The following is a 26,811-nucleotide window of genomic DNA, read 5'->3' on the forward strand; positions in this document are numbered from 1 at the left end:
GAAGGCTAGAGGCGAGGATAGATTTGGTGGAGGATCTGTTGAAAACCCTATCTATCGCAATGGGTGACCAGGGAAGCCGAGACGAGAGTCCTCGCTCCGCACAACCCTCTCCGCTTCCTCCCAATGGACCACCGATAACCCAGGGCAGGAGGCGACACCGAGACAGAGCTTCGCCCCGAAGAGGGTCCTCTGGGGTGACCTGGGGCCCTGCCGCTCAGCCCGCAGTTGATTCCCCTCCAACAGGGAAGGTGGTGAAAGACTTTGCTGTCAAATTCGATGGGGACCCCACCAAACTATCCTTTTTCCTAACCAACGTGAAGACCTACATGAAACAATTCGGGTTGTACTTCACTTCAGAGGAGGCTAAGATATCAGCCATCGCCCCTAAGCTGAAGGGCAGAGCAGCGGACTGGTATGTCCAACTGACGGAGGATGACGCTCCTGAACTCGGGTCGTTTGAAGACTTCATGTTCGCCTTGAAGCTGTATTTTGAGGACCCCCTGGCCAAGGCAAGGGCTAAGGAAGCACTCAAGGATCTTACCCAGGGGCACAGGTCGGTGGCCGACTATGCCCTGGAATTCAAAGCTTTGGCGGGCAAGGTTCCTGACTGGTCCCAGTCAACGCTCATAGAGCGATTTAAAGAAGGGCTTAACCGAGACGTCTTCAGATGGGCGCTAGGCAGAGACGACCCGGAGTCACTGTACGAGTGGATCTGTTTGGCCGGTAAGGCTGAGCATGCCCAGCGCACCTACATGCAGATCCGGCGAGCCAAGAAACCACCAACCCTGATGCGGGGATCCCGGAGCGGAGCGACGACTGCCTCACCAGGCTACTGAGCAGGAGACGAGGAGAGGGATCGCCGCTATGCACGAGGACAGTGTCTCCGATGTGGGAAAGAGCCGCAGATTGCCCAAAACTCAAGTCCGGAGATCGAGCGACGAAAGTCCCAGCCAAGTCACCCCCGGCATCGCGATGATTAACCGTGGCCAAGGGGGCTGCCGACGTCGAAGAAGACATGTATTTCTTCGCAGAGGTCCTGTTACTGTCAAGCTGGACTTGCCTCACAATTTAAAACGATTACACCCTGTTTTCCATTGCAGCTTGCTCAAGCCGGTCCACCACTCCACCCGCTGGCACCCCCAACCTCCTCCACCTGCTCCACTCATGATTGATGGCCAGCAACACTTTGAAGTCAAGGAGGTCGTCGATTCACGCAAGCTTAGAAACCCCCTCCAATACCTAATCCGTTGGAAGCACTTCCCCCACCCTCAGTGGGTGCCTGCTCGCCATGTCAATGCTCCTGATTTAGTTCGCCACTTTCACTTAGCGTACCCTTTGAAGCCTGCTGCTTAACTATTGTTTTCTATGTATTTTCCATGTATTTTTTCAGGGGGGTGGTATGTCATGTTCATCGTTGCAATGTTCAATGTACATCGTAACGTTTCGCATGCCATGGTGCTGACGCGCATTCCGGTTGGGAGGGAGCTGCTGGGGGACCTTGTACCAGGCTTCTATCTCTATTCATTGGGATGGAATGTGTTTGGGTTATCGTTTGTGTTCAAGGTCCTTTTTGCCCGTTGATTAGCAGAACTCGTTAGGAGCACCTGGGATGGGGAATTTGAAACGGCTGTACGGGGGGAGGGATCACATTCGCACCGAGGGTTTTTAGTTTGTATTTGGCGCGCTTTTGCTCATTCTCAGCTTTCTTTGTGTTTGCTTACTATTCTTAAATAAATCAGATATTACCAAGCTCCCGCTTGAGAGTCTGTGAGTGTTTGGGATAGGCAACCGTTACACCTTCCTTCTCCTTTCCTACCTTCCTTCCCTCCCTTCCCCTCTATCTCCTTTCCTCCCTCCCTCCCCTCCCTCCCTCCTTCCTGCCTTCCCCTTCCTTTCCCCCTCCCTCCCTCCTTCCCCTTCCTTCCTCCCTCCCTCCCTCCCTCCTTCCTGCCTTTCCCTTCCTTCCCCTCCCATTCCCCCTCCCTCCCTCCCTCCCTCCCTCCCTCCCTTTATTCCTTCCCCCCTTCCTGCTTGCTTGCTTGTAGTTTTATGCTGCCCCACTCCACAAAGACTCCTGGCAGGTTACAATGGAAGTAAAAATCCTGCCAAACAGAGATCCATCAAAACAGCGCAGGAGAACAGAGCCGAGGGGTCACTGACCCATCCGCCGCAGCACAGAGAATTCCCAGGGTTCTGATGACAGATCAAGACGTTCTGAACAGCTCCAATTTTGCGGCTTTTCAGAAAGTAAAGAGGGACAAGGCCATCCAGATTTTCCATGGCATGCTGCTCCAAGAGTAGGAGCCCCCCACTCAGTAAAACGTAAATTCCTCGCCCAAGTCTCTTGGTATTCCTACTGGATGTGCAGGATCTGGTCCTATAGATCCTTTTGTGAGTGCGACAACTTTCTCGCCCTTTCACTGCAGTTTTCTTACCCCTCGATTGCACAAGGGGGTCAGTGCTAAGATCCTCCCCCCATTTCTCTTGGATCTGCCAGCCATGTGGACCACACAGCGATAGAAGTATGGAGGCACCGCATGGGCATCCATAGGGTGGGGCAGTGGCAACACGCCTCTTGTGACATGACACAAGTGATGCAACTTGTTCAAATTAAATTATTTGCACGATGTCATGTGTGACACCCTTATGACTTCTACAGGGTGCCAGTGGGTGGACGGAGTCCCTGACACCCATTCAGCGTACTAGCATCCCTTTTGTGGTCCCCAGAGCCCACTCTGAGAAAATGGGTTGAAAATGTGGAGCTTTTTATTTATGTTATTTTTTCCTTTAACCTTCTAAACGGTCATAGCCCCTATGTCAGCCCTCAGATCTCCTGGAACCCTCATTAAAAAAAAAGAAAAAAGAAAGAGTTCTGGTTCATTTTTCATGTGCCATTATCAACGCACCATGCAAAATCTTGATCCTGAACTTTGATTACTGTCTGTAGATTATTTGTTGTTCAGCTTTACGGTTGCTTGATTTTAACTTCTTGCACATTGCCCAGAGTCATTGCTGTGAGACGGGTGGGTATAGATATTGTTTAAATAAGTAAATAAATAAAATGGAGTGTAGCCCTCCAGCCAAAATTGTGTTAGCTGGAGTGGGAGGAGAAAGAACAGGGCCAGCTGGGAAACCAGCAGACCCTGTCCTGGTTGTCTCTTGGGTGTATTTGTGCTATGTTGCAGTACATGCAGCATTTCAGTAGGTGGCAGCATTTGGCCAACTGCTAGGCAGGATCAGATCTGGTTTGTACTTGGAAAGGAGACCACTAGGACATCAGACCTCTGTAGGCTAGACTTTGTTGCTTATTCGTTCAGTCGCTTCTGACTCTTCGTGACTTCATGGACCAGCCCATGCCAGAGCTTCCTGTCGGTTGTCTAGACTATGAAATCGAAAAGCAAAAACAAAGAAGGCAGGGCAAACTGCTTTTGTGCACACTGCTGCAGGCAAGAACACTGCTTGGGTTGTGTCTGTGAAATCATCAGGAGTTACTCTCAACAGGAAGGATGCTTTTTTTTAAAAAAAAATTAACATTGCGTTTAGCGTGCAGTCAAACTAATGCATGGCATGAGCTTGCTTAGAGTCCCAGAGACAGCTTTTTAGTCTCTTTTGCACCTCCTCTTTCTCCAGCCTCAGGGTGGCTCTCAGTCTCCCTGCCCAGCTGCCAAGCAGTATTGCAAGCCTGGGCAATTGTAGAGATTCTGGCCAGGAACTGGGCCCTTAGCAAAGTAGGTGCTCCTTACCAGCTCCTGTGCTTGAGCCAGGACCTGGAGCCCAGCAACCGCATTTGCCTTGATGGCCAGCCACTGCCTGCTCCGAGTGAAGGAATGCCATGAGTGACCGCATCCCAGGGGGTGAGGCCAGGGAAGCGTCACTTTCCCACCCTCTTGTCTAGGTTTCCCGTGAATCTTGGGTGGTCATTGTCTGAGTGAGAGAGGTGGAAGATGGGCACTGCCATTTTCTTCCAGTCTGCTGTGCCATAGATAGGACTGGGAAGAGTGGAGCGTGCTGCTTTTGCCTCCTTGGGCAACTCTTTCAAGCAACTCTTTATTTTATTTTATTTTTCAAATTTGGAGCGTGCACAGTCTGCAGTGTTTTGGAACTTGCTCTCTGTACACCCCTCTGCAGCTCTTTCAAGCCCCTATGTCTTTTTTGGCTTCTTGGAATTGCTGCAGAAAGATGCGGCGTTTCCAGGCCCCTGTGCTCAGATGCATCTTTTCTGAACCATACTGTGTCTAAATTAGGTTCAGATCTAAGTGGGGGAGGTAAGACTTCAGCAAGGACCATGTTCTTAAACCTCATATTCAGGGCCTGGATTCTTTGAGGAAGTCTCATTTTAAATCCCTAGCATCTTGGGGTAAAAAAATAGTAGGATCCTGGGAAGAACCCAGAAGGCTGGTGCTAGGTAAGAACAGACAGCTTGCTCTGGCACAAGGGGGTTCTGCTGGTCCCACCACCTCATGTATTGCTGAAAAAGCAATCTGTGCATGCTGTCTGGCGAATGCCGTGGTCACTAAACAGAGAACATCAACAGCCTGGTGATACTGTTTCTCAGACTTGGCAACGTTAAGACAGGTGGACTTCAACTCCCAGAAGTCCCCAGAACAAGCTATCTGTTCTTAACCAGCATGCTGGCTGGGGAATTCTGGGAGTTGAAGTCCACCCATCTTAAAGTTGCCAAGTTTGAGAAACACTGATTTATGGCAAACCAGAATTCTGTTCTTTCCCCCAGGGGTGTTCATCTCCCCAAAGCTCCAGTTCTTCCCTTCAAGTTACCCCGGAAATTGCACTTGGCCGCATGCTAGAGCAATCCTCTTATTTCTGTTTAATGAATACAATAGTAAATTAAATGAAAGCCAGCGTAGACTTTCTTCTGGACATCTTGCTTTTTCAACTACTGTTCTCGCCCCCTCCCTCTTAGTAACTAGGGCACCTCCAATATAAATGATTAATAGACAAAATTACAGTTTGTGCTGTCTTGTCCCAGAATTAAAAGCCTGTTGTGTAAGATGCCTGGAGGGGATGGTTGGCTTTATTGCCTCTTTCTTATCCACTTACAGGGCTTGAAAATGATCTGAACTCTTTGGATGCAGTGGCCGATCAGCCTGTTCCAGGTTAGCATGCAACCTCGAGCATGATTGCAGGAAGCTGCCTGTCCTCGAAGCAGCAGGAAGTATTGCCCAGTGGGCGGACAATACTTAGATCCCAGCTTAATTCATGTGCTCCTGTGCCTGCGAGGCTATTTCACATGCATTTTGCCGTTCTCTTTAGCAGCATCAGGGCCACAGCAGGGCTCAGGGAAGCCAGGCTTGATGCTTTGGTTCCCTGCTGTTTCGTTTAAGGAGAAAGGTCAGCGCTGGGCTCTGAAAGGGCTGGCAAGCTGAGTGCTGACCTCACGGGACAGTTGAGTCACCTTGTTAATTGGGATTAAGCTTGACAGAAGGGAGCAGAAGGACACATCTGCCCAAACAGCGTCATGCTTCTGTCCGGCTTTCTATCTTGGAGCCAAAGATGCTCTCAGAAAGCAGCATCTAGAATGAAATGCCGACCACAGGGAAAACCTAAAGCTTTCTTGTTGAACCCAAGTTTCATAAGGATTGCCAGGTGGCATTGCCCGCTCCTGTGCTCTTGAGTGCTGCTTGGCAGGCAGTAATGCAAATGGTGAAGCTTCTGGTGAGAGCAGGCAGGGCAGTCAAGGGACAAGGCTGCCTGCTTCTGAAGTAATTACACTTAAAAATAGTTGCGTGTCACCAAAGCTTGGCTGGCTAGGGAATTCTGGGAGTTGAAGTCCACACACCTTCAAGTGGCCAAGGTTGAGAAACACCGATCTAAGGCCTTGCTGGGATCTGTATACAGGCATGTATTCATTTGTTTTTCCAATGTGTACCTGTCCGCTTCGGGCAAAGCTGGTCTACGTATTGACAGATGTTGGAGATAACTTTCAACTGAGTAAACAAAAAGGATATCGTGGTGTTCTACCGCAGGTTCATGTTTTCCACAATCAGTCCCTGTAAAGTAATGCAGGTCGAGCCAAAGGAACTCTTAGCCTGTAAACTTGCAGCACCATCTGTTAAAGCATCTGCATGCTATTTAATATGCTCTGGCTTTAATTTAGCTTTCCCTAACCGGGAGCCTTCCAGATGTGTTGGATCTCAGTTCCAGAATTCCCTAGCCTGCATGGCTTTGGACTGCACATCTGGAGGGCCCTGGGTGTGAGGAGGCTGCATTGGTGGTTTGACCTGCCAGGTGAATTAATTTAAAGCAGTGTTTCTCAAACTTGGCCACTTTAAGTTGGGTGGACTTCAACTCCCAGAATTCCTCAGCCATCCACGCTGGCTGGAGAATTCTGCAAGTTGAAATCCACCCATCTTAAAGTGGCCAAGTTTGACAAACACTGATTTAAAGGTAACAGCTGTAAGAAGCTGTGAGGGGAGAAACTTTGTCAGTGGAGCTTCCATTTTCCAAATCCAGCAAACTGATCTGGCACGCGCACAAACTCTTCTGGGCTCTCTGCAGGAAAGCTTAATCAGCTGTGGCTCTGGTGTCCGGGCCCTTTTGTCTCATACCTAAAGTGTTTCGGGGACTAAAACAGAGGCAAAATGGCCACCAGCACCCTATTTGCAGTTTGCAGAGCCGCCTAAGAAGGGGTAACTTTCTTGGACCCACTGAGACAGGCTTGAGGCTTCCCTTTCTGCCCTTTCAAGTCTTTTCAAACCTCTAGAAAACCCAGACCCAGCCCCGCCCATTCTGATGACATCGTGGTACCATTGACCGTGCCCCCAAGTCTTCCAGGGCAAAGGGGTGGTCCCACCCTGCCCTAGAGGCTTGCTATGAGAAATGCAAAGTGGGCTTCCAAATTAGGCCAATGTAGCCCCAGTATTCACACAACACACTTAGATTGAGGGGCTCTAACATACAGAGCTGGGTTACTGTTTATCTTGGTTTATTTCTCTGTGGCTTAGCCTCTATAGGTAGTCCTCGACTTACAACCACAATTGGGACTGGGACTTTTGTCACTAAGCGATGTGGTCGTTAAATGAGGCACCATGTGACCACACCTGATTTTATGACTGTTTTTGCTGCAGTCGTTACGTGAATCTGGCTTCCCCCATTGATTTAGCGTGTTGGAAGCCAGCTGGGAAGGTCGCAAATGGCAATTGTGTGACCCCAGGACACTGCAACCGTAATAAATACTTGCCAGGTGCCAATGTCTGAATTTTGATCACATGACCGCAGGGATGCTGCAACAGTCATAAGTGTGAGGACTGGTCATAAGTCATTTTTTCCAGTGCTGTTGTAACTTTGAACGGTTGCTAAATGAATGGTTGTAAATCAGGGACGATCTGTAATCTGAATTCAGCCCTGTTGTTTAGATGTTCCTGGGTGTATTCTTTAAGCCCAGAAAATGGGTAAATTCTGGCACCTGGTTAAATGTGTTGTGTGAACATGCAGCCTGGGGAGCAGAGAGCTGACCCTGAGTGTCCTTTGTCCAGTTGCTGGAATCTAATCTTTTCTTGTTGTCTCCCTCTCAGAATCGTGTGGGCACCGTGGGGCACCTGCCCCTAATGTGACTCTGGCGAAGGGGAAGATTGTGGGCGGCAGCCGGGCCGGGCCTGGTGCGTGGCCGTGGCTGGCGTCGGTGCTGCTTAACAGAGAGCTGATGTGCAGTGGGGTACTGGTGGGGAGCACCTGGATCCTCACAGCTGCCCACTGCTTCACCGGGTAAGGCGAAGGGTGGTCTCCCATCCAAATACCAAACAGGGCCAAACCCGTTTCACTTGCAGGAGCAGGTGTGAATGGAAAAGGGGTGGGGGGGATGTTCATCAGGGGTCCTAAGCTCAGACTCTTCTGGATGGAGAGAAATATGGCTCTTAACACCTGCCTCGTGTTGGGGTGGACAAGGCAGGGAAGAAAGACAGTTGGGGGTGCTGTTTGTGGGATGGATGGCTATATAAATTTGAAAACTAAATCAGTAAATAAATAACTAACATTCCTGGTTTCTGCCCTGCTGGCAGAAGCCGAAACGAGCTGGCCTGGTCTGTGGTCCTGGGCGACTACGATCTAACCAAGGGGGACGAAGGTGAACAGGTGGTGCCCGTCAGCCGCATCCTGCCACACCCCAAGGTGAGGCTTTAGCCTGCTCCTGCCCTCCTGTGGAAAAGTCCCCCGTCCCCATCGCTGCTCTCCCCCTGCAACGGCCTGTTTCTCTTTCCGCAGTTCAACCCGAAGACCTTCCACGGGGATGTGGCTTTGCTAGAGTTGAGTGCTCCCGTGCGCCCCTCAGCCTGGGTGACCCCCGTGTGCCTCCCAGAGCAGGCCATGGAGCTGAGCCAGGAGATCCTCTGCTATATCGTTGGCTGGGGCTCGCTCTATGAAGGTAGTGGTGGGGCTGGGGGACCCGCAGGGCGAGAACAACTGCTCCCTTCCAGATGGCTTGGACCAGTGTTTCTCAACCTTGGCCACTTGAAGACGGGTGGACTGCAACTCCCAGAATTCCCGAGCCAGCTATGCTTGGGCTAAGGTCATGAGGCCATGCAGGCTGAGGCTCATGGGAACTGAATTCCAAAACTTTGGGAACATTGATTATGTGCCATCAAGTTGTTTTCCATTCCTAGCAACCACATAGACAGATTTTCTCCATGACGACCCATCCCCTTCCCTGTACCCCTGTGAGGTAGGCCAGTCGAGGGAGCAAGATGGGCCTTGCTGGGCTGTTTTGACGACCCCCCCCCCCCCGTGGCTTCCTGTGGAAGATCACTGCATCGCCCTCCTGGGGACAACTGGCCGGCCAAAATTGTCCCCTTGCCTTGGAAGTCATTAAAAAGAGCCCCAAGGTGCTACCAGGTTGCAGCTGTCCCTGGCTTTTGAGCGGCCAGTAAAACCTGGACTTGGATCTGAGGAGGAGGAAGGGAAGAGCTGAAATTGCCCTCTTGCAGCCTCTCACAGTGCCTGGTTACCTTTGCCTGCCTGCCAAGGGGGAGGAAAGCCAGCGGGGACTGTCCCTGGGCGGTGTGGGCGTTCATAAGGCCATCTGCTTCTCTCATAGATGGGCCGCCTGCTGAGGTGGTCATGGAGGCTCAGGTGCCCATATTGGCCCAAGATCTCTGCCGTGGTGCTCTAGGGAGCCAGCTTATCAGCAGTGCCATGTTCTGCGCTGGGTACCTCTCGGGAGGCATCGACTCCTGTCAGGTGAGAGTCCAGGGTAAGAGGGGACTGGCGTTCAGGGAGGGCGTTTGGACATGATGGTCCCACCCTGCACATTGGTGGCCGGCGGGCGCAGTGGCAAAGGTCCATCCTCAGCCATGGATGCTCCCTGACGAACTTTGGGCCAGTCGCTCCCTCTCCACCCACCCTTCCTCACAGGGTTGTTGTGACTGGAAAAGCCAGGAGGAGGGAGGGCTCTGGATACTGGCTTGAGCTCCTGAAGGAATGGCAGGATACGAATGGAACCAAACCATCAGTGGTAGTTTTCGTGGGTTGGGCTCATCCTGCACGCATTGCCAAGTCCTCTGAAGACTTAGGGGGTGCTTTGGCAGGAAAGGCAACGTTGGGCTCCCCTCCGCCTTGGGCGTGTGGGGGGTGGAGGAGGATGAAGCGGTTGGGGGAACTCAGCCAGTTTATCATTCCCTCTACGCAGCAAACCGAGGAAGTGGATGAATTCCGTGGCCCACCCTGTGAAAGCAGCAAGCGAAAGTGGGGAGGGAGGGAGGGAGGGAGGAAAAAGCAGAGGGTCTCAAACTGGATCAGCCGCATGTGCGTTTGTGCATATGTGCAAACATGAGCAAGCAAGAGAGCAAAATATTGTGGGAACTGGACTAGCCCGGGCCAGGGGAGTCAGTGGCATCTGTGGGAGGGGGCGTGTGTGTCTCAGAAAGGTCAAGAGGGCAGGGTCTTGATTGCACAGTTGCAGTTGCCCTCTTGACTTTCGTTGACTCCGCCGCCCCCCCACCCCGACCCCCGAGACCCTTAATGCCCTCCGCCTGATGGCATGATGAATTCATACAACCGGGGATTCATTCATCCTCCGGACGGAGCTGCGTTCTCCTTCTGCTTCGGACTTGCAGCCGTTTCTCCTTCCAGGGGGACTCCGGGGGGCCCCTGACCTGCTGGGACCCTCTGCTGGAGCGCTACGTCCTGCAGGGAATCACCTCCTGGGGCGCCGGCTGCGGGGAGCGCGGGAAACCGGGGGTGTACACCCGCATCTCCGCCTTTGCGGACTGGATCCGCCAGCAGATGGCGCGTGAGTGCGAGGGGCGGCCCCCTTCCAGCGGCCCCGGCAGGGGGCAGCGTAGACCAAAGGGTGGATTCACACGACCCGCGGGGCCCGACGCCCGGCTGAGCCGAACCGGCGGGGCGTTCGCACGAAGCGCGAAGCCCGAGCCGAGGCTCCGCAGGGCGGCTTTGGGGTTCCTGCCGGGCTACGGCTACGGCTACAGCTGAGGCATTCCGACCGGGCGCCGAACCCCGAACTAGCCCCGCTAGCCGAGCGCGGACTAGCGGGTTGGGCGGACGCGCCCCCGGGGTCGTCGGTCGGCCCCGCTTCCTCGTCCCAGAGGGGCCTTCCGGGCCCGCGTTGCGCAGGGGCCCTCCCAAGGGCCCGCCTGCCCAGCCGCCCTCTGCTTTCCTCCGGCTCAGGGCCGCCCTCCAGCCGGGAGCCCAGCTGTTCGGAGTGGCGGGCGGCGGCCGCCGCGGGGCCGGGAGAGAAGCGGCTGGCGGAGCTCCGTCGCCTGTGCGCCTTCTACGCGCAGCCCTGTTCCCGGTCGCCCAGCCCAGCAGCGTGTGCCCGGGCCGCGCAGGAGAAGTGCCAGGGGAAGAGGCGGCAGTGCGGTGAGTGCCCCCCTCCGGGGAAGCGGGTGAGCGGAGAACGGCGGAGTCGGGGGGGGGACCTTAGAGGTCGTCTAGTCCAGCCTGGGATGCACCACCCGGCATCCACGGGGGGGGGGGTCAAGTTGGTGGGCGCAACCATTTAAAAGATTCCCTTCTCACCCCCATGGGTGGTATGGGTCTTCCTCAGTGAACCTCGGGTCCCCCACCAGAGGCCTGGGAGTTTGAGGGATCTGCGCAGGATCTCAGCTGCTCCTGGCACTGCACCCTTCTGGGCAGAGAGCTCTGAGGTTGCTCCTGGGGTCTGTGGGAGCCCCTCTCCCAGCTTGGGGGTCACAGCCCCGAGTGCTCCCACCACCACTGGGACCTGGCCTTCACTTTCTACATCCTCTCTCATCTCTGAGAGAGAGAGAGAGAGAGAGAGAGAGAGAGAGAGAGAGAGAGAGAGAGAGTGTGTGTACACACAAACATTTTTTTTCTTCATGCTTTCTGTCTTTTTATTGTGTTCTTTTTTCTCTCTTCTTTTCTCTCTTCGTTTTCCACACTTTGCTATATCTTTCTTTTTTTCTTTCTTTGAACGTATTTCTTATTATTCAAGTAAAATCTTTAAAGTTTTTTTTTTTTTAATCCATTCAGTTGTGTCCAATTCAATTCTCGGAGACTGCCCGGACAAGTCCCTGCAGTTTGCCTGGCAAGGTTTTTTGGAGGTGGTTTGCCATTGCCTCCTTCCTGGGGCTGAGAGAGAGGGACTGGCCCAAGGTCACCCCGCTGGCTTTGTGCCTCAGGCGGGACCAGAAGTCATGGTCTCCCGGTTTCTAGACTGATGCCTTCATCACTACACCAAACTGGCTTTACTTTTTTAAAAAATAATTTTTATTAAAAGATTTAAAAAAATTAATAAAAATTATTTTTTAAAAAAGATGGTGGGCACAACCATATGATTGAAACCTCACTCTTTTTTGCACACCTTGTGCATTACTTCAGTGACATGGCTTTGGCCTTCCCTGGAGATGCCCCTGATTGTCCTTTATGCTGGCTGGGGAATTCTGGGAGTTGAAGTCCACACATCTTAAAGTTGCCCAGTTTGAGAAACACTGGTTTAGATGGTAACTGAAGCCACATTACAATATGGTTTTGCATGTCTTGTGAGCAGAAGACATGCTCATGGGTGTGCGTGGGAGGGCGGTCAAAGAGGCAAATGGCAACAGTGGCGTCATGACATTATGCGCATCTGCAGGGAGAGGATACACATTAAAAAGGACTTTGATTGCATTGTTGCAGCTGCCATAATGACTTTTTTTGACACGCCACCCTCCCTGTGGGCGTACATATGTCAAACATTGGGACGCATGTAACAGCAGCATTTATGTGAAGACATCACTTCAAACATGTCATTCTTTTCTTGAATAAAGCGTGCAGCCCTTCTTTGCAGAAATCCGCCCTGGTTCTCCCACACATTCTTAATTTCAGTATCATTATTTGCAGAGAGAAAAAGTTGCTTGTTGCCGATCAGATATGGTTAAAGAGCTGAGGCTCAAAAATTCCCCCAAATCTTTTGCAAATTACTAGGAAATCAGATTGGCCCACCTGCGGTGCAGAAGAGATGCATTTTGGAAGGTATCACTTACGCTGAATGCTGCTGGGGAGAGAAAATGTAGGGCTGGGTAAACAAATGTGTAATGGTTTAACTATCATCGTTTCCTCTTAATCCTGGGTTAGGAGTTCTTGGAAATGGCCATAGCAGTCGGGAAGTCTCCCATGGTTGTTTATCCAGTAAGCCATGGTTAAGCAAACCACACCATTGTGAAGCAGACCTGCAGCCTTTGCTTGCAATGGAAAAAAATCTTGGATCAGCCTTGATCTGTTGAAGAGATGAAACAAAACTTGGTCTTCTTATGCCTTTAGCTCAGTGTTTCTTGCCTGTCAGAACCCCTTCCCACTTTTAAAAATGATGGAGGACCCCAAAAGAGCTTTGGTTGGTAAGGCTTATATATACACATCGATATTTACCAGATTAAAAATTGAAAAGGACAGATTCGTAGAATATTTATTCACTGAATCATGTAAAAATAACGTTAAACCCTTTTGATATTAACATAAATAAAATATTTTTCATGAAAAGGCCCTATATATTTTTTAACAAACAAGCAGTAATAATGACAAGAGTGACATAGTTTTAAATTTTTGCAAATAACTTCAATGTCTGGCAAATAATTTTGATTTCGGCGACCCCTGAGAGGGTCTTGGGGGACCCCCAGGGCCCCTCAGACCACACTTTAAGAAACACTGCTTTAGGCTGATTTTCAGACAGGGTTCAGGGAGACATGCCCACTCCTCTAAGGGGTGCAGACTGCAAAAATTTTAAGGTACACTCCCATCAGAACAGAAGCACCTCCCAGGCCTTGGCTGATCTCAGAAAGTGAAGCAAAGTCAGATTTGGCTAGGACTTGAAATAAAAACAACCCACCCACCACCCACCACCCAGAAACAAACAAACAAACAAAAGGCAGTGGAAACCACATTTCTCCTGCCATCAAGAAAATTGCTGGAACATTTCCATGAGGTCAACAGGAGTCGAATTCAACTCATAGGAGGCTTTATGTTTTCACAATGGCAACCTTCTGAAGCTGGAGGGCGCCACGTTGGGGAAAGTGGGATTACAGGAACCGGTTCAACCATGAATATTTGTACAAACCAGTTTTCAGGGCGGTAATATACAATCAGGGATACAGCAACGAGCATTTTATACAGTTACTCTTACATTTATCATCTTGATATGTTATGAAAATTGACTGATTCTCTATAAAATTTATTAGCTGCTTCCCTGCTCAGGATTTCAGATAATAAGCTAATTTCCCCATAAATGCCACTTTCCATGCTTATTTGAGCCCCTCTGAACTATCAGGCATGCTGTTATTTCCCCCCACCCCCTGGCTATTCAGCCTCTTTTTAAATTGGCTGATGCTAATAGTATCAGTTCCACATCTGAGTTCGGAATAAGGCAAAAATCACTCTTTTTGGATCGCAAGGAGTAGTATTGAAACTTTCATTTTTCTTAATAAGGATGTGATTATAATAGAAGGACATGAGTAAAAAATTCCCCCATTCTTCCATTCTTGGTGTTTGGGTCCAAGCAAAACAGGCTATGAATGTCTTGATCTCATTTAGGGAGGGGGGCAGGGAAGCGAAGGGAGGGGGAGAGTAAAGGAGCCAGTTTGGTCTAGTGTTGAAGGCTGCAGGCTAGAAACCAGGAGGCTCTGAGTTCTAGTCCCGCCTTAGGCAGTAAAGCCGGCTGGGTGACCTTGGGCCAGTCCCTCTCTCTCAGCCCAACCCACCTCACAGGGTTGTTGTGGGGAAAATAGGAGGAAGAAGGAGTGTTAAGTATGTTTGCTGCCTTGAGTTATAATATATATAATATATATATAATATAATAATATATAAAATAATAAAGGGATAAAAAAAATCTTAAAAAAATCTAATCTAAAATCTAAAAAAGGGAGGAAGAAAGGGGAAGGGAGGGAAGGAGGAGAGAGAGAAAGGAAGGGAAGGACAAGGAAGAAGAAGAAAAAGGATAAGCTTTTTGGCTAGCGCCCTAGAGTGACTTCTGATGGATCTACTATACCCACGGTCTGATAAAGAACTCTTGCCCATCTTGATTCTATCACATTCTTACTTTTATTGTGTTTATTGTATTTATAACTCTTTTGGTTTTTAATTCTATTTTATTGTAAACCGCCCAGAGTCCCTCCTTGGGAGGGAGATGGGCGGTGATAAAATTTGATAAATAAAATAAAATTAAATAAATAAATAAATAAATAAATAAGAAAAACAGGAAGGAAGGGAAGGAAGGAAGGAATGAAGGGGAAGAGGAAAGAAAGAGGAAGAGAAAGGGGAAGGAGGGAAGAGGAAGAGGGGGAAGAGGAAGAGGGAGGGGAGAAAAAGAGGAAAGAAGAGAAGGGAAGGGAGGGAGGGAGAGTGGAAGAAAAAGAAAAAGAGGAAGAAGAAGAAGAAGAAGAAGAAGAAGAAAAAGAAGAAGAAGAAGGAAGAAAGGCAAGGGGAAGAGGAAAGAAAATTGTGGTGAGGAGGAAAGGAAGGAAGGCTGATCAGTATATCCAGGGGAAGAGTCTTAAATTCCCCTGCCCCCCCTTCAAATTCTGACAAAAATGGAATCCACAATAGCTATTAGATTTGAGAGGCCAGGTGCATGAAGTGTGCTAAACTTACACCCAATTCAGCAAAATCCAAGTCATTCCCGTACAGCGGCTTAAGGTGACAGCTTTGTTCGCAGGCCCTCCAGCCCTGCTCAGCCCCACCTGAGCCCGGGGGTGGGGTGGCCTGAAAACTCCCCTCCAGCACAACCTGGAGGGTCCCTGCCTCGCTCTCATCCTCTCCTTCCCATATATTAAAGAAAGGGGGGATAAAAATATAATAATAATAATACAATACATTTAATATTATTAAACAACAACGTCTGCCTATCCCAGGTCCTTGGGAAGGTCTGTAGAGGTGGACAAAAGCCAGTCTAAAATTCTGGCGGACTGTGGGACCAACAACTACAATAATATCTCCCCAGAGCTTCGTTCCTACCTCCAGATCCTGCTGGAGTTCCTGCGCCAGGCGGAGGAGTTTTTCCGCACTCGGATTGACTTCTCCTTCTTCACACACTCCATCCCCCAGTTTGTGAAGCAAGTTTACGGGTATCTCTTCCCCCGTCAAGGGCACCTGGACTCCCAAGGTATTCGCTGGGCCTCCCCTGGTGAACTTTGGGGAGTGGGGGGTGGAAATGGCTGTTGTGCCTGTTGCTGGCCGAGTTTAATACTAACCAAGTTTAACATGTGTGAAAGGTGCTTTATCTGGCTTGATGGAATGGGCCATGGAACCAGCCTACATTTAAATAAGTCAAATTGGTTTTCAGCAAAGACATCCATGGGGGTCAAAAAAGTCAAAATGATGGCAATCAACTATGCAACCAAAGCCCCACCCTTTTTAATGGGCATTGTATGCACGACACACACAAAAGGCGTGGGGCTTTCCCTGCATGGTCACAGCCACCATCTTGACTTTTCTGACCCCTTGTGGATTCTCCTGGATTTCACTAAAACAAAATGAGGTCAGATTTAGTTGGATTTAGTTTTGGAGTTGGATTTAGTTGGATTTGGAGCTGCTGTAATGCCAATGAGCAGATTCCTTAAAGCATCCAACTTTTTTCCGGCTGACGCGGAAGCATGAAAAATGACGGGTTCCTTAAGTTTCTTAGACCTTTTGGCAGCTGCGCGAAACCAAAAGTGATTCTTTTCCGAGCAGGGAATTTTCTTTAGCAAGATTTATTGGGAAGTAACACTTGCAAGAATTCCAAAACTCATCCATTCCCTTTTTAGAACAAATGTATTCTCTTGTACGAGAGGAAGGAAATTTTTGGATTCTCTTTCTAATGTCCTTCCTATGATCCAGCAAAGAAGCAAGGTCTTTCCACAGATAACACAGAAACTTGCAACTGGCTGGCTGTGTAACAGTCGGATCTTCTAAATATCTGGGAACTGACTTCCATATAGCTTTCAAAGGCCTAGAACAGTGTTTTTCAAACTTGGCCACTTGAAGATGGGTGGACTTCAACTCCCAGAATTCCCCAGCCAGCATGGCTGGCTGGGGAATTCTGGGAGTTGAAGTCCACCCATCTTCAAGTGGCCAAGTTTGAAAAACACTGGCCTAGAATGAAGGGCTCTCCGCTCAGCTTTCCAAATCCCAACCCTCCTGAAGTTGCTGTAGGCAACAATGAGAAGGCACCTTCTTTCCCAAATTGACACCTGTGTTACCTTAAAGACCAGGGTACAAATACCGAAGCTGGAATTGCAAGAGGAAGAGGAAGTCACTTGCCCCAATTCAGGAAAATGCAGAAGCGAGAGGCCCAGACTTTTCTCAAAAGGTAAGGCTCCCTTTGTGTCTTCGTTGGGCGCCTCCACACATCCAGGGGCATCTTCTGGGGGAGGAGGCAGTTAAAAAGAGTCAAGATGGTGTTCACAACCATGGAATTGAAGCCCTGCGCCTTTTTTTTACATGCATCATGCACGCAATGGGTATAAAAAGGACGGGCTTAATGTGATGGGCAAGTGACTTAGGAAGCTGCTGGTCTACCTGCTATTGCTAAAACACCAAAATTGATAGACCATGCAGAAGAGCAGCAAAGAAGGAGCTGGGGAGGAGGAAAAAGGAATTTTTAGAGGTTGCCCAGTGGCTGGGAAGATAACTTGGATTAAATTGGATTAAAAGAATTGGGGAGGGGTTGGAAGGCTTTCCTTGGGGTGGTGGTGAAGTGAGCAATAAGGATCGGCCATTTTTCTGTGCAAGATAACATGAACCCTGGAACCCTGTTTGATATTGATGGAGTTAAGAATCCCAGTGTAAAGATGGTCATCGAAAATGAACAGGGCACCTTCGTTTCCTTGCAAGAACAGGACTCCTGATCAACTGCAAACCCTGATAAATTGGAAGGAAGCCAGTGGGGTCTCCATGCCCCTTGCCTGCCCCCTATCTATGTCCCCCCATCCCCAGAGTCTGCATCCACTATGTTGACACAGGATTGTCAGTCTTCCCAGGTGGACCAGACAGGAAACAAGACCAATTGAGCTAATTCCGCTTTATCGTAAAGCTACATTAACAGAATCTTGCAAGCCTGGAAGTACAATTTCCCCCCTTGCAAGATTCTGTTAATGTAGCCTTACAATAAAGCGGAATTTGCTCATCTGGTCGTGTTTCCTGTCTGGTCTACGTGTCTCCTTTGCAGCCTGAAAAACTAGGGAGGGTCCCTCCTGAGCCTTTTGCTCTGCCCACTATCTAGCTGCGGGCTAAGCTGTCTCTTATCTGACTGTTCCCTAGGCAGTACCTCTTTGCCCCGTCTCCCAAGGTCTTTCCCACATACCATTAAAAGGATAGTAAGCAAAATCCTGCCTTTCGGGCCCTGGCATTCTCACGGCAGGAGTGGGATAGTCTTGGGCTGACCCCCTTTTCCTGCCTTTACAGGCTCCGTCCACCCCTTCTCCCCTCCTTTGCCTCATTGTTCCAAGGCGTAGGGTCCAACCTGGCTGACTGGATGCAGGAGCTGAGCACCCCAGCTGAGCATTTTGGAACTGCACCGGCTGGACAGGAGACCCGGCATTTCCTACAGGTATGGGAATTGGAGCCTGACAGCCAAAGACAGTATGGCATTTTGCCTTGAAAAGAAGCGGGAAAAACAGATTGCAACTTGAATTATCAGAGGAGCAGTAGTTGTTGAAATCTGTAGTTCGGTGTGTTTCTCAAACTTGGCAACTTTAAGACGTGTGGACTTCAACTCCCAGAATTCCCCAGCCAGCCATGCTGGCTGAGGAATTCTGGGAGTTGAAGTCCACACGTCTTAAAGTTGCCAAATTTGAGAAACACTGCTGTAGTTGATGCCTTTATTTGCCCCATAGAATCCTAGGAGGAGAATGGCCACTTAGGCCACTGAATCCAACCCTCACTCAGTGCAGGAATTCTTCACACAACCTTAGTTTGCGTAGGAACACATGCTCTTTACTCAGTCTGAACTGGACTGAGTTATCTGCTTCACCCCAGGTGTAACTGATGCTAATTTATACACTTCTAAAAGCAGAATTGAATACTAATTTGACATTCATGTGTTCATATGTAAACTGACACTTTTGCTGACTTTGGACGATACGCTAAACCCAATTGCAGTGCAGACATTCTCTGTTATTTGCTGGGCAAATAAACCACTGTTGCCTAAAAACTCAGGTGCCCCAAGTGGTGTGGAGGTGAAGGAACTGTATTTGGGAGAGATTTTACCTTTTGCAAAAGTGGCTTTTTCGCCCTCCTGAATATACGGATCACCAAGTACTTCAGGCAAAGCAAAGAGTGTTTATTAAGGGGGGGGGCGGTCAAGTCTTTTTACTGGGTACAGAAATAAATGATACATACATTCGGTATGTGTGATACGTCAGAAAGCAACTAATCCAACAATAAAAGACGTTGATTACAAGTAAGAATTGAACAATAGAAAACATTGATTACGGATAACATTCCACAACTGCCAAATTTATGAGTTACCTAAGTCCCTTTTGCAGCTGGGTTTGTATTATCTTAATTATATCTTGAACAATTACTAATTAATAAAAAAGGAAAAAAAAACTTGCAAGCATATTCAAGGACTTTCAGAATATGCTCTCTATTGTTTAGTTGCTGAAAAGGCTAGTTCTCACATACCAGAAGGAATGGCCTTGGCTCAGAGGAAAAACATGCTTTCCTAAGGTTAGAAAAGAGGCCTAGCGGCTGCCATGCTAAAATGCTAATATCACCTTTACTAAAAAGCTAATAATGAAACCTAAAATTCCACGTAACACCACATGATGGCTTAATATGACTCCTTGATCACAGTGCCTGCTAAGACAAAGACTGGCTTTGCCTAGCACCTTGAACCGCAGTCTGTCCTACTCCATTTTAGCTGAATACCAGCCTTAGATTACTTTTGTGCCATGTTTTATTAATGGGCACTTGGGTTCCACTCATGAAAAAATACACTTGCAACTAATCAACACGCACAGGAGATCTCCATCTTATTATATTTTGCAGAGATTTATCAGTGATTGTATTAGTAACTGGAGGAGGGAGAAGGTGCATAAAGAGGTGATCACCGCAACAAGGGTATAAGCAGCTGTATCTAGAAATAAGAATTAGAACAATGGAAGATCCCTACTGCGTCCGGGAATTCAGAACTCCAGAATATAGGAGAAAGTCTAGACAATGCAAGTCTGGGAAATGCTCCTATTCCAAAAGGCCTGTTCCTCAAAAACTAACACAAACACACACATACACACAGCCAGGCCATATCCACACATTCACAGAGCACCTTTCACCTGATCGTTGAATTAGCTCTTTTCCTGGATTGGCAAAATATTCTAAAACATAAACTAACTGAAGGATCTAGTCTTGCACAACTGTGACCAGCCACCAAGATCAAACCAAGGTAGAAAAACCAGCCAGTCTTACCAGGTTGTGGGCTTGAAGCTGCAAAACCTTTAACTTCCCTGGTGGGGTCTGCTGTGTGAATACAGCCCCTTATAAGTTGATGTTGGTTGTGTTTCAGTCATATGGTGCAGGACAGCTCCTGTTTCTTTGGTTCAGTTCTTGCCATCTGCTTCATCTCCTTTCCACTCATCCCTGTGGTGGGGAACTGGATGGTACCTCATCTGCAGACCCCTTGGCCCATTGTTATGTCTGCCTGCTTGGTCCCACTTTTTCGTATTTCCATAGCTGACAGAAGAGGAGGTGGATGAATTGCGAATCCAAGGACGGATGTTCCTTCAGCAGCTGCAGAAAGAACTGCACCTGGATGTTTTTCCAGATGTGGAACCCGAGAGAGATGCCACTACAATACAAATGCTTGCATTGAATGGTACGTGGCCAAGGTGCAGGGCCAAGAAAGAAAAGGAGACAGATGGGGTATGCCAAGGCTTGAAAATTTGAGGAAACAAACTAACTGCAAACTTTGACATGGCAATGTATTGGGCATGATTTCCTTTTTATCAATTACATCAAGTCTCCCAGCCTGGACAACTTGAGAAGTGTGGACTTCAGCTCCCAGAATCCTCAGCAATGGCCATGCTGGCTGGGGAATGCTGGGTGTTTGTCCAGACACCTGGATGTTGCTCAGGTTGAGAAGCACTGCGTTGTACAAAGCATGGATATAAATTAAAAGTGAAGCATGGAGAGACATTAGAAAATCAGCCTTTCCTAACCTGGAGCCTTCTAAATCTGCTAGGCAGGGAAATCCATAATTTCTAGCCAGGCAAATAGTGCAGCCAACACATTTGAAGGGCACCACGTTGGGGAAGGAGAATTCAGAACTAAATGAGCCAAAACGTTGATTTAATGTAAGACTGTTTCCTCTGTTAGTCACTTACGTGTATTCCTGTCCTCAAGGAAAGCGTTTAAACTAGTGACCATCAACTCATTTTGCAGTGTTGAATTATAACCCCACTTTGGCAGAGAGTGGGCTACTCTGTGATTTGGTGGGTTCCCTTTTGCTGAGGTTCTCCATCAGTAACTGCTTCTCTGAGTCCTTGTAAACTCTTGCTTGTCCTGTTAGTGGTAGTATCTAGCCTCCTTGTTTTCATTGGGCCTCTTTTTGATGGCCTTTGAATCTCCAAGCATCTGATGACTCTAGAGCTGTGTTTTTCCAACTTGGCAGCTGTAAGATGGGTGGACTTCAACTCCCAGAATTCCCCAGCTCTGCAACCTGGCTGAGGAATTCTGGGAGTTGAAGTCCACCCATCTTAAAAGTTGCCAAGATTGAAAAACACTGCTCTAGACTTTACCTTTGCTGTCCAAAATGTCTAAGCTTTAGTTTCATTCATCATGCTTCCAGTCAGTGGGCTGGTTTGGGTTCATCAGTTATTGAACGATTTGTTCTTCTGGCGGTCCAAGAGATCCTCAGCAATTTTCTCAATTTGAGGGATCAATTCTCCTTTGTTCAGGCTTTCTGATGGTCCAGCTTTCACAGCTGGATGTTAGGGGCCACGGTGGCTCAGTGGTGAAGACGCTGAGTCAGGGGACCATTAAGGTCGGCAGCTCAGCAGTTCGAAACCAAGAGTGCAAGCCACGTGACAGAGTGAGCTCCCGTCAACTTGTCCCAGCTCCTGCTAACCTAGCAGTTTGAAAGCATGCAAATGCAAGTAGATAATAGGTACCACTTCAGTGGGAAAATAACGGACATGAAAGGAGCCCCCTTGGGCGTCCCCTGGGCAACGGTGACGTCACCAGCAAATCCTCTCAATACAGAAGCGCCTTGGTAGGTGCTTCTGACACACACACAAAAAAAAGCTGGATGTTACAAATGGGAAAACTATGGCCTTAACAATATGTACCTTTTCTATCAGAGGGATGTCGTTGTTACAAGTAGCCCTCCTTTAACAACCACAATTGGGCCCAGAATTTTGGTTGCTAAGCAAAGCAGTCATTAAGCAAATCTGACCCAAGTTTATGACCTTTTTGTGGCAGTCATTAAGCAAATCATCATGGTTGTTAAGTGAATCATGTGGTCATTAAGCGAATCCAGCTTCCCCCATTGACTTTGCTTGCCAGAAGCTGGTTGGGAAGGTCAAAAATGGCGATCATGTGACCATAGGACACTGCGACTGTCATAATGACAAACCAGTTGCCAAGTGCCCAAAAAGTGATCACATGACTGCAGGGACACTGCGACGGTTGTAAGTGTGAGGATCGGCCATAAGTCGTTTTTTCCAGCACTGTCTTAAGTCCAAACTGTCACTAAACGAATGGTTGTTAAATGAGGACTACCTGTATTTAAATTCAATATAGCTGCCCACTCCAGTGGATGTTGTTACACTTTAAAAGTGGATACTGTCGCAAAGCAGCTGAACAAAGCAGAAGGTTGTCTCTGTATTTTGTCTTTCTTTTCTGACATCTTCCAGATATTATAGGCTGCAATGCCCAGAATTCATTCCTAGAGGGTTAAACTTTGGGACAACCAACCGAATTTATCTCTTTCCCACTTTACTTTGCGGCAGATTCCCTGGTGAGCAGAACCCCTCCTCAGCGGGAGAAACGCAGCTTGGGGACCGATCTCACGGAGGAAAAGGAGAATCAACTGCGGAGTGGTAGCCTTTTTTAAATTTAATCTTTATTCTTCTTTATTTTGGTAGATTACAAAAAGCAAACAATACGAACGATAACCAATAGAAAAGAGCCATGCAATATTAAAAATATTTAATAAAAAACCAGCAACAAAACTGAAACTAAACCAAACCAAAAAAGAAAAGAAAAAAAAAGACCCCCCCCCAATTTTAAAGACCCCAACAGAATTTAACAAACTGCTGTACTAAACATCTAACATAAAAGTTAAACATCTTGATGTCCCCGGTGTACAAAAGACATCTTACAATACTATACTGTATTATTGTAAAATACAAAGAGATAAAAAGAAATTATCTAAAAATACCATTGCATCCTTTGAAATATCAGAACACTATACCAAAGAAGAACATATTGCTTCATTCTTCAATTAGTTGAAAATATTGCCTTTTCTGGAATGGGTAAATTACATATTTCCAACAGCCAATCCTTAATATCTGGAGTAATGGTAGGTTTATTATCTCTTGTGTGTGCTGCACAGGGCCCAGCAGCACCCCAGCAGGGCTAGAGGGCTGTTCCTGGAGGAGATCAAAACACACCAGAGCAGTATTTCTTAACCTTGACAACTTGAAGAGGTGTGGACTTCAACTCCCAGAATTCCCCAGCCAGCAAAGCAGGCTGGGGAATTCTGGGAGTTGAAGTCCACACCTCTTCAAGTTGCCAAGGTTGAGAAACACTGCCTTGAGTCTTCCAGCTCCTTTTTATGGAGTCCTGCCAGACCTGCTTGGACCCTCTCCCCCTCTTGCAGCCGTGGGGCTGGCCAGCAGGCTCATGTGCGCACCTTTCCAGCCACAGGGCTGATTCTTTGCACTGGGTCCAGGGCACCCACAAAACCAGCTATAAACCTCAGATTTCCTTCCCCTCGCTCAGCCTGTTAAAGCCAAGGCAGGAATGAGTTTAAGTGCTTGAGTGCATCACTGGCGTATGACTCGGTGGTGTGTTTCTTTATTTAGCCACAGCAAGGAGGGACCTTGGTGGTGGCAAGTGGGACCCCATGTGGGCCGCACGCCCTCTCAGCACCCTGGATCATGCTGCTGAAATTCACTACGAAAATAGCCCAGTCTTGGTGCAATTCTTCATGATTTGAGGACATTTAAAGGCAGGGAAGATAGTGGTTTGACTTCCAGAGGCCTCTTGATCCCCTTCTCACCCTATAAAGGAACCCCGAGGCTAATACAAAGCAGGTTGGAAAAAATAGCTCTTTCTGATGCCACCGTATCATCACTGGTTGTTTCCTGTGTGTCCCCAACTCATGTCAACTCACTCCACCTGAGAGGACACGCCGTTGGCTGGGTCAGCCTAGCGTAGCATCCAGTCCAGCTAGATGTGGTCTCCTAACACCCCGGGAGACCTTTTTCAGAGTGGCTCCTTGAGATTCCTTCTCCGTTAACAATGCATGGGTAGAAGCTGCACCACCATTGCTGAGCAGCAGGTCCTTGAGTCCTTAGGAGAGGTTGTAGCACAGTGGCAAATCCTTGCTCCAAATGTGGGAGGTCTTAGGAGGTCCCCACCACTTGCAGGTCAGAAGGAGAAATGGCTTTGGTTGGCTGGACACCAGCCAACATCAACCGTCCAAAGAGGTGGAGCGAAGTCAGCAGAGAGGTCTTCAAGAAGTCCATAAATGGTGTTTCCTCCTAGCAGCTTCTCATGGAGGATCTTTGTTGATCTCCACAAAAGTCTGGAGAAGGGTTTGGTCTCCGAGAAGCCCTCTGGTTCAGACACTGCTTTTCCACTCTGAAAGGCTGACCCCGTGTCTTTCTCCTCCCCAGCCCTTGCCACAGGCTCCAGTTGCCAAGGTGTGAACGAATCTGCCCAGCGTGTCCATTCTGTGCAGGAGACGTACCGTTGGATTCTGCAAGTGCCTGAGCAGGATCTCACCATGAATTTCCAGGAGGTGAGTCTCCATGTATCTGTGGAGCATAGGTTGGCCAATGTTGTCTGGGCTCCAAAGGTAAGCAAGCTCAGGCTGGTTTAATACTTGGATGGAAGACCACCAGGGAATCCAATGGTGGAGACTAAAGTGGGGAGGGAAGGAAGGAAGGCAGGGAGGGAGGGAGGGAGGGAGGAAGTAAGTCCAGAGGACACTCATAGCAAACCAATTAAAAATGTTGCCCAGAATGCATAAAGTCACTTAAAGAAGACTTTAAATTTCAGTGTTTTTTACACTGAGCCTTGTGGCTTAGGAACTGAATTGGCTCTAGGCGTGGGAGGACTTGGAGCAAGACATTGTCCAGCCCTGCCTCATTTCTTCCCTGCTTGCTCGTCTACCTGGGCTCTCGCATAAACCCTGGGTACCTGGGGGAGTCAAGCAAGCCATGAGGATTGGCATTGGTGCCTAGCATTGGGTCTCCTTTGACCTTCTGAGATGACAGCCTTCCAAGGGCGGACAGAGATTGGCTCTCTTCACCGAGTAGCCTTAACCAGGTCAGGTGAAGCCTCAGAGACAGCCTTTGCACAACATACTAAGCTTGGTTAGTGCTAACCAAGTGCCTTGGTTAAGCTTTTTGCAGGGAACCCAGCCATGGTCTGGGTTCCAGGCCATCTCATTAAACCAACATAGAGTTTATTTGTCAGGGCATCACCTGTTTGGTGCACATAATTGTGTTTAGGGTTTCCATGTGTTGTGTGAACCCAGGCTACAGGTCTCCTCCTCTCTCTTCTCCCCTTTTCCCCCAGATCCTGGTGGACTTGGGCTCCAAGAACAACAAAGGCCTCTACCGGGCTCACATCCAAGTCACTGTTGGACAGAGGACTACCACTTTCACTGGTCTGGTGGGCCTGGAGCAGGACTCGCTCTATCGTAGCATGCCTGAAATCATTGCTCTTGCCTTGGGGACCCTGAAGACCTAACGTGCCACTGCCAGGAAGGCCAAACCAGTGGACTCCCTGCAAAGCAAGGCTGAAAAGCCAAAGGCCATGGCCCACTTTTGGGGTACAAGGCTGACTCCGGAGGAGGTCCGGCTGCTGGAAGCGGAGAGGTGTAGGGATGTCTACCTGTTGTTCAGGCTGATATCTCAGGACCATCCTGCATGTGAGTTGGGGTGGCGATCAAGAAGCCCTTCCAATGCTTTAGATCGTATTTCTCAACCTCAGAAACTTCAAGATGTATGGACTTCAACTCAGAGTCACTGGGAGTCTGGCAGCATATAGATTTAATAAATTATTATTATTATTATTATCATCATCATCTCCCAAAATTCCCCATCCAGCACGTGTTAGAAGTGGACAAATATGAGATGTTGAGGGTTTTTTTCATGGAGTTTTTGAACATTTTTTAAAATTGAAAGTCGTTTTAGGACTTGGACTACGATTTGGCCACACGCACACAATTCCCTGAACCTGGTTCCTGTATTAATCCATTTTCTGAGCTTGCATGATAGGTTGACCCATAACCTGATCCAAACAGCGGGGAGATGGGCGGTAATATAAATAAAATAAATAAAGAGGCTGAATTCTTAGCAAAGGTGACACGGAGAGGGATGTATGTGCCAAAAAATCAAGAGGGTGGCTTTGATCGTGCAGTCACAGCCACCATCTTGACTTTTCTGACTCCGTCTCCTGATTCACACTATGCAGGAGCCCCCTCCAACTCCGCATAAACCAACCTCAGTATGTTGTGCAAAGGCAGAGTCCCCCACCCCCAACTCCAAAAAGACCCCAGCCCTTCTTCTGTCACCCAAATGGATTCCCCTATTGCATTCTTCCTTTTTTCTCTTTGTAAAAATCACCACTCCCTTTTTTCCTGCATTTTCAAGGCTATGATGGAGATCAGTGTGTTCCCTTCCTTGCTTTTCATTCAAGCTTTGTTCTCGAGTTTGCTGATGGCTATTTTCCAAATTTCTTGTTTCAAATATTTAGACCAGTGTTTCTCAACTTGGCAACTTTTAAGGTGGGCGGACTTCAACTCCCAGAATTCCCCAAGCAGCCATGCTTTTCCTGGGGAGTTTTGGAACATGAAGTCCACCCATCTTAACAGTTGTTAAGGTTGAGAAACACTGCTCGAAACCTTCCTGCCTTTATTTTCTTGGCTTCTTATTTCTCTTCAGTGACTGAGTGGCCCTTTTCTCCACATACTTGAGAATCCATTTCTCTGAACTTCTTCCTTGGTGCCTCTAATGGCTGTCTGTGGCCATGTCCCCACTTGCCCCCAGCCACAGTACAAATGTACTGTGAAAGAATCTTGACAAGATACTTTCCTGCTGGGGCGCCATGTCAACGCCTTCCTCTTCTCTTCCACCCAGAAGGGAGACAGGCTTACAATGTTCTAAAGCTGTGTTTCTCAACCTTGGCAGCTTGAAGATG

At 48.4% G+C, this 26,811-nt stretch overlaps 1 protein-coding gene across 1 annotated transcript; it reads left to right on the top strand.

Moving 5' to 3' along the window:
* The first annotated feature begins 864 nt into the window (after window positions 1-864).
* Window positions 865-25,384, top strand: PRSS56 (serine protease 56). Its single transcript, XM_063306719.1, has 16 exons — window positions 865-1,033; window positions 3,631-3,819; window positions 5,061-5,114; window positions 7,533-7,722; window positions 8,016-8,124; window positions 8,218-8,377; window positions 9,047-9,189; window positions 10,081-10,240; window positions 10,636-10,827; window positions 15,398-15,559; window positions 16,645-16,747; window positions 17,842-17,986; window positions 20,110-20,251; window positions 22,386-22,475; window positions 24,279-24,403; window positions 25,186-25,384. The coding sequence occupies exons 1-16, from the start codon at window positions 865-867 to the stop codon at window positions 25,357-25,359; spliced, it is 2,307 nt and encodes a 768-aa protein (XP_063162789.1). The 3' UTR covers window positions 25,360-25,384.
* The last annotated feature ends 1,427 nt before the right edge of the window (window positions 25,385-26,811 follow it).

This window comes from Candoia aspera, chromosome 6, assembly GCF_035149785.1.
Source record: "Candoia aspera isolate rCanAsp1 chromosome 6, rCanAsp1.hap2, whole genome shotgun sequence".
Lineage (NCBI taxonomy): Eukaryota > Metazoa > Chordata > Lepidosauria > Squamata > Boidae > Candoia > Candoia aspera.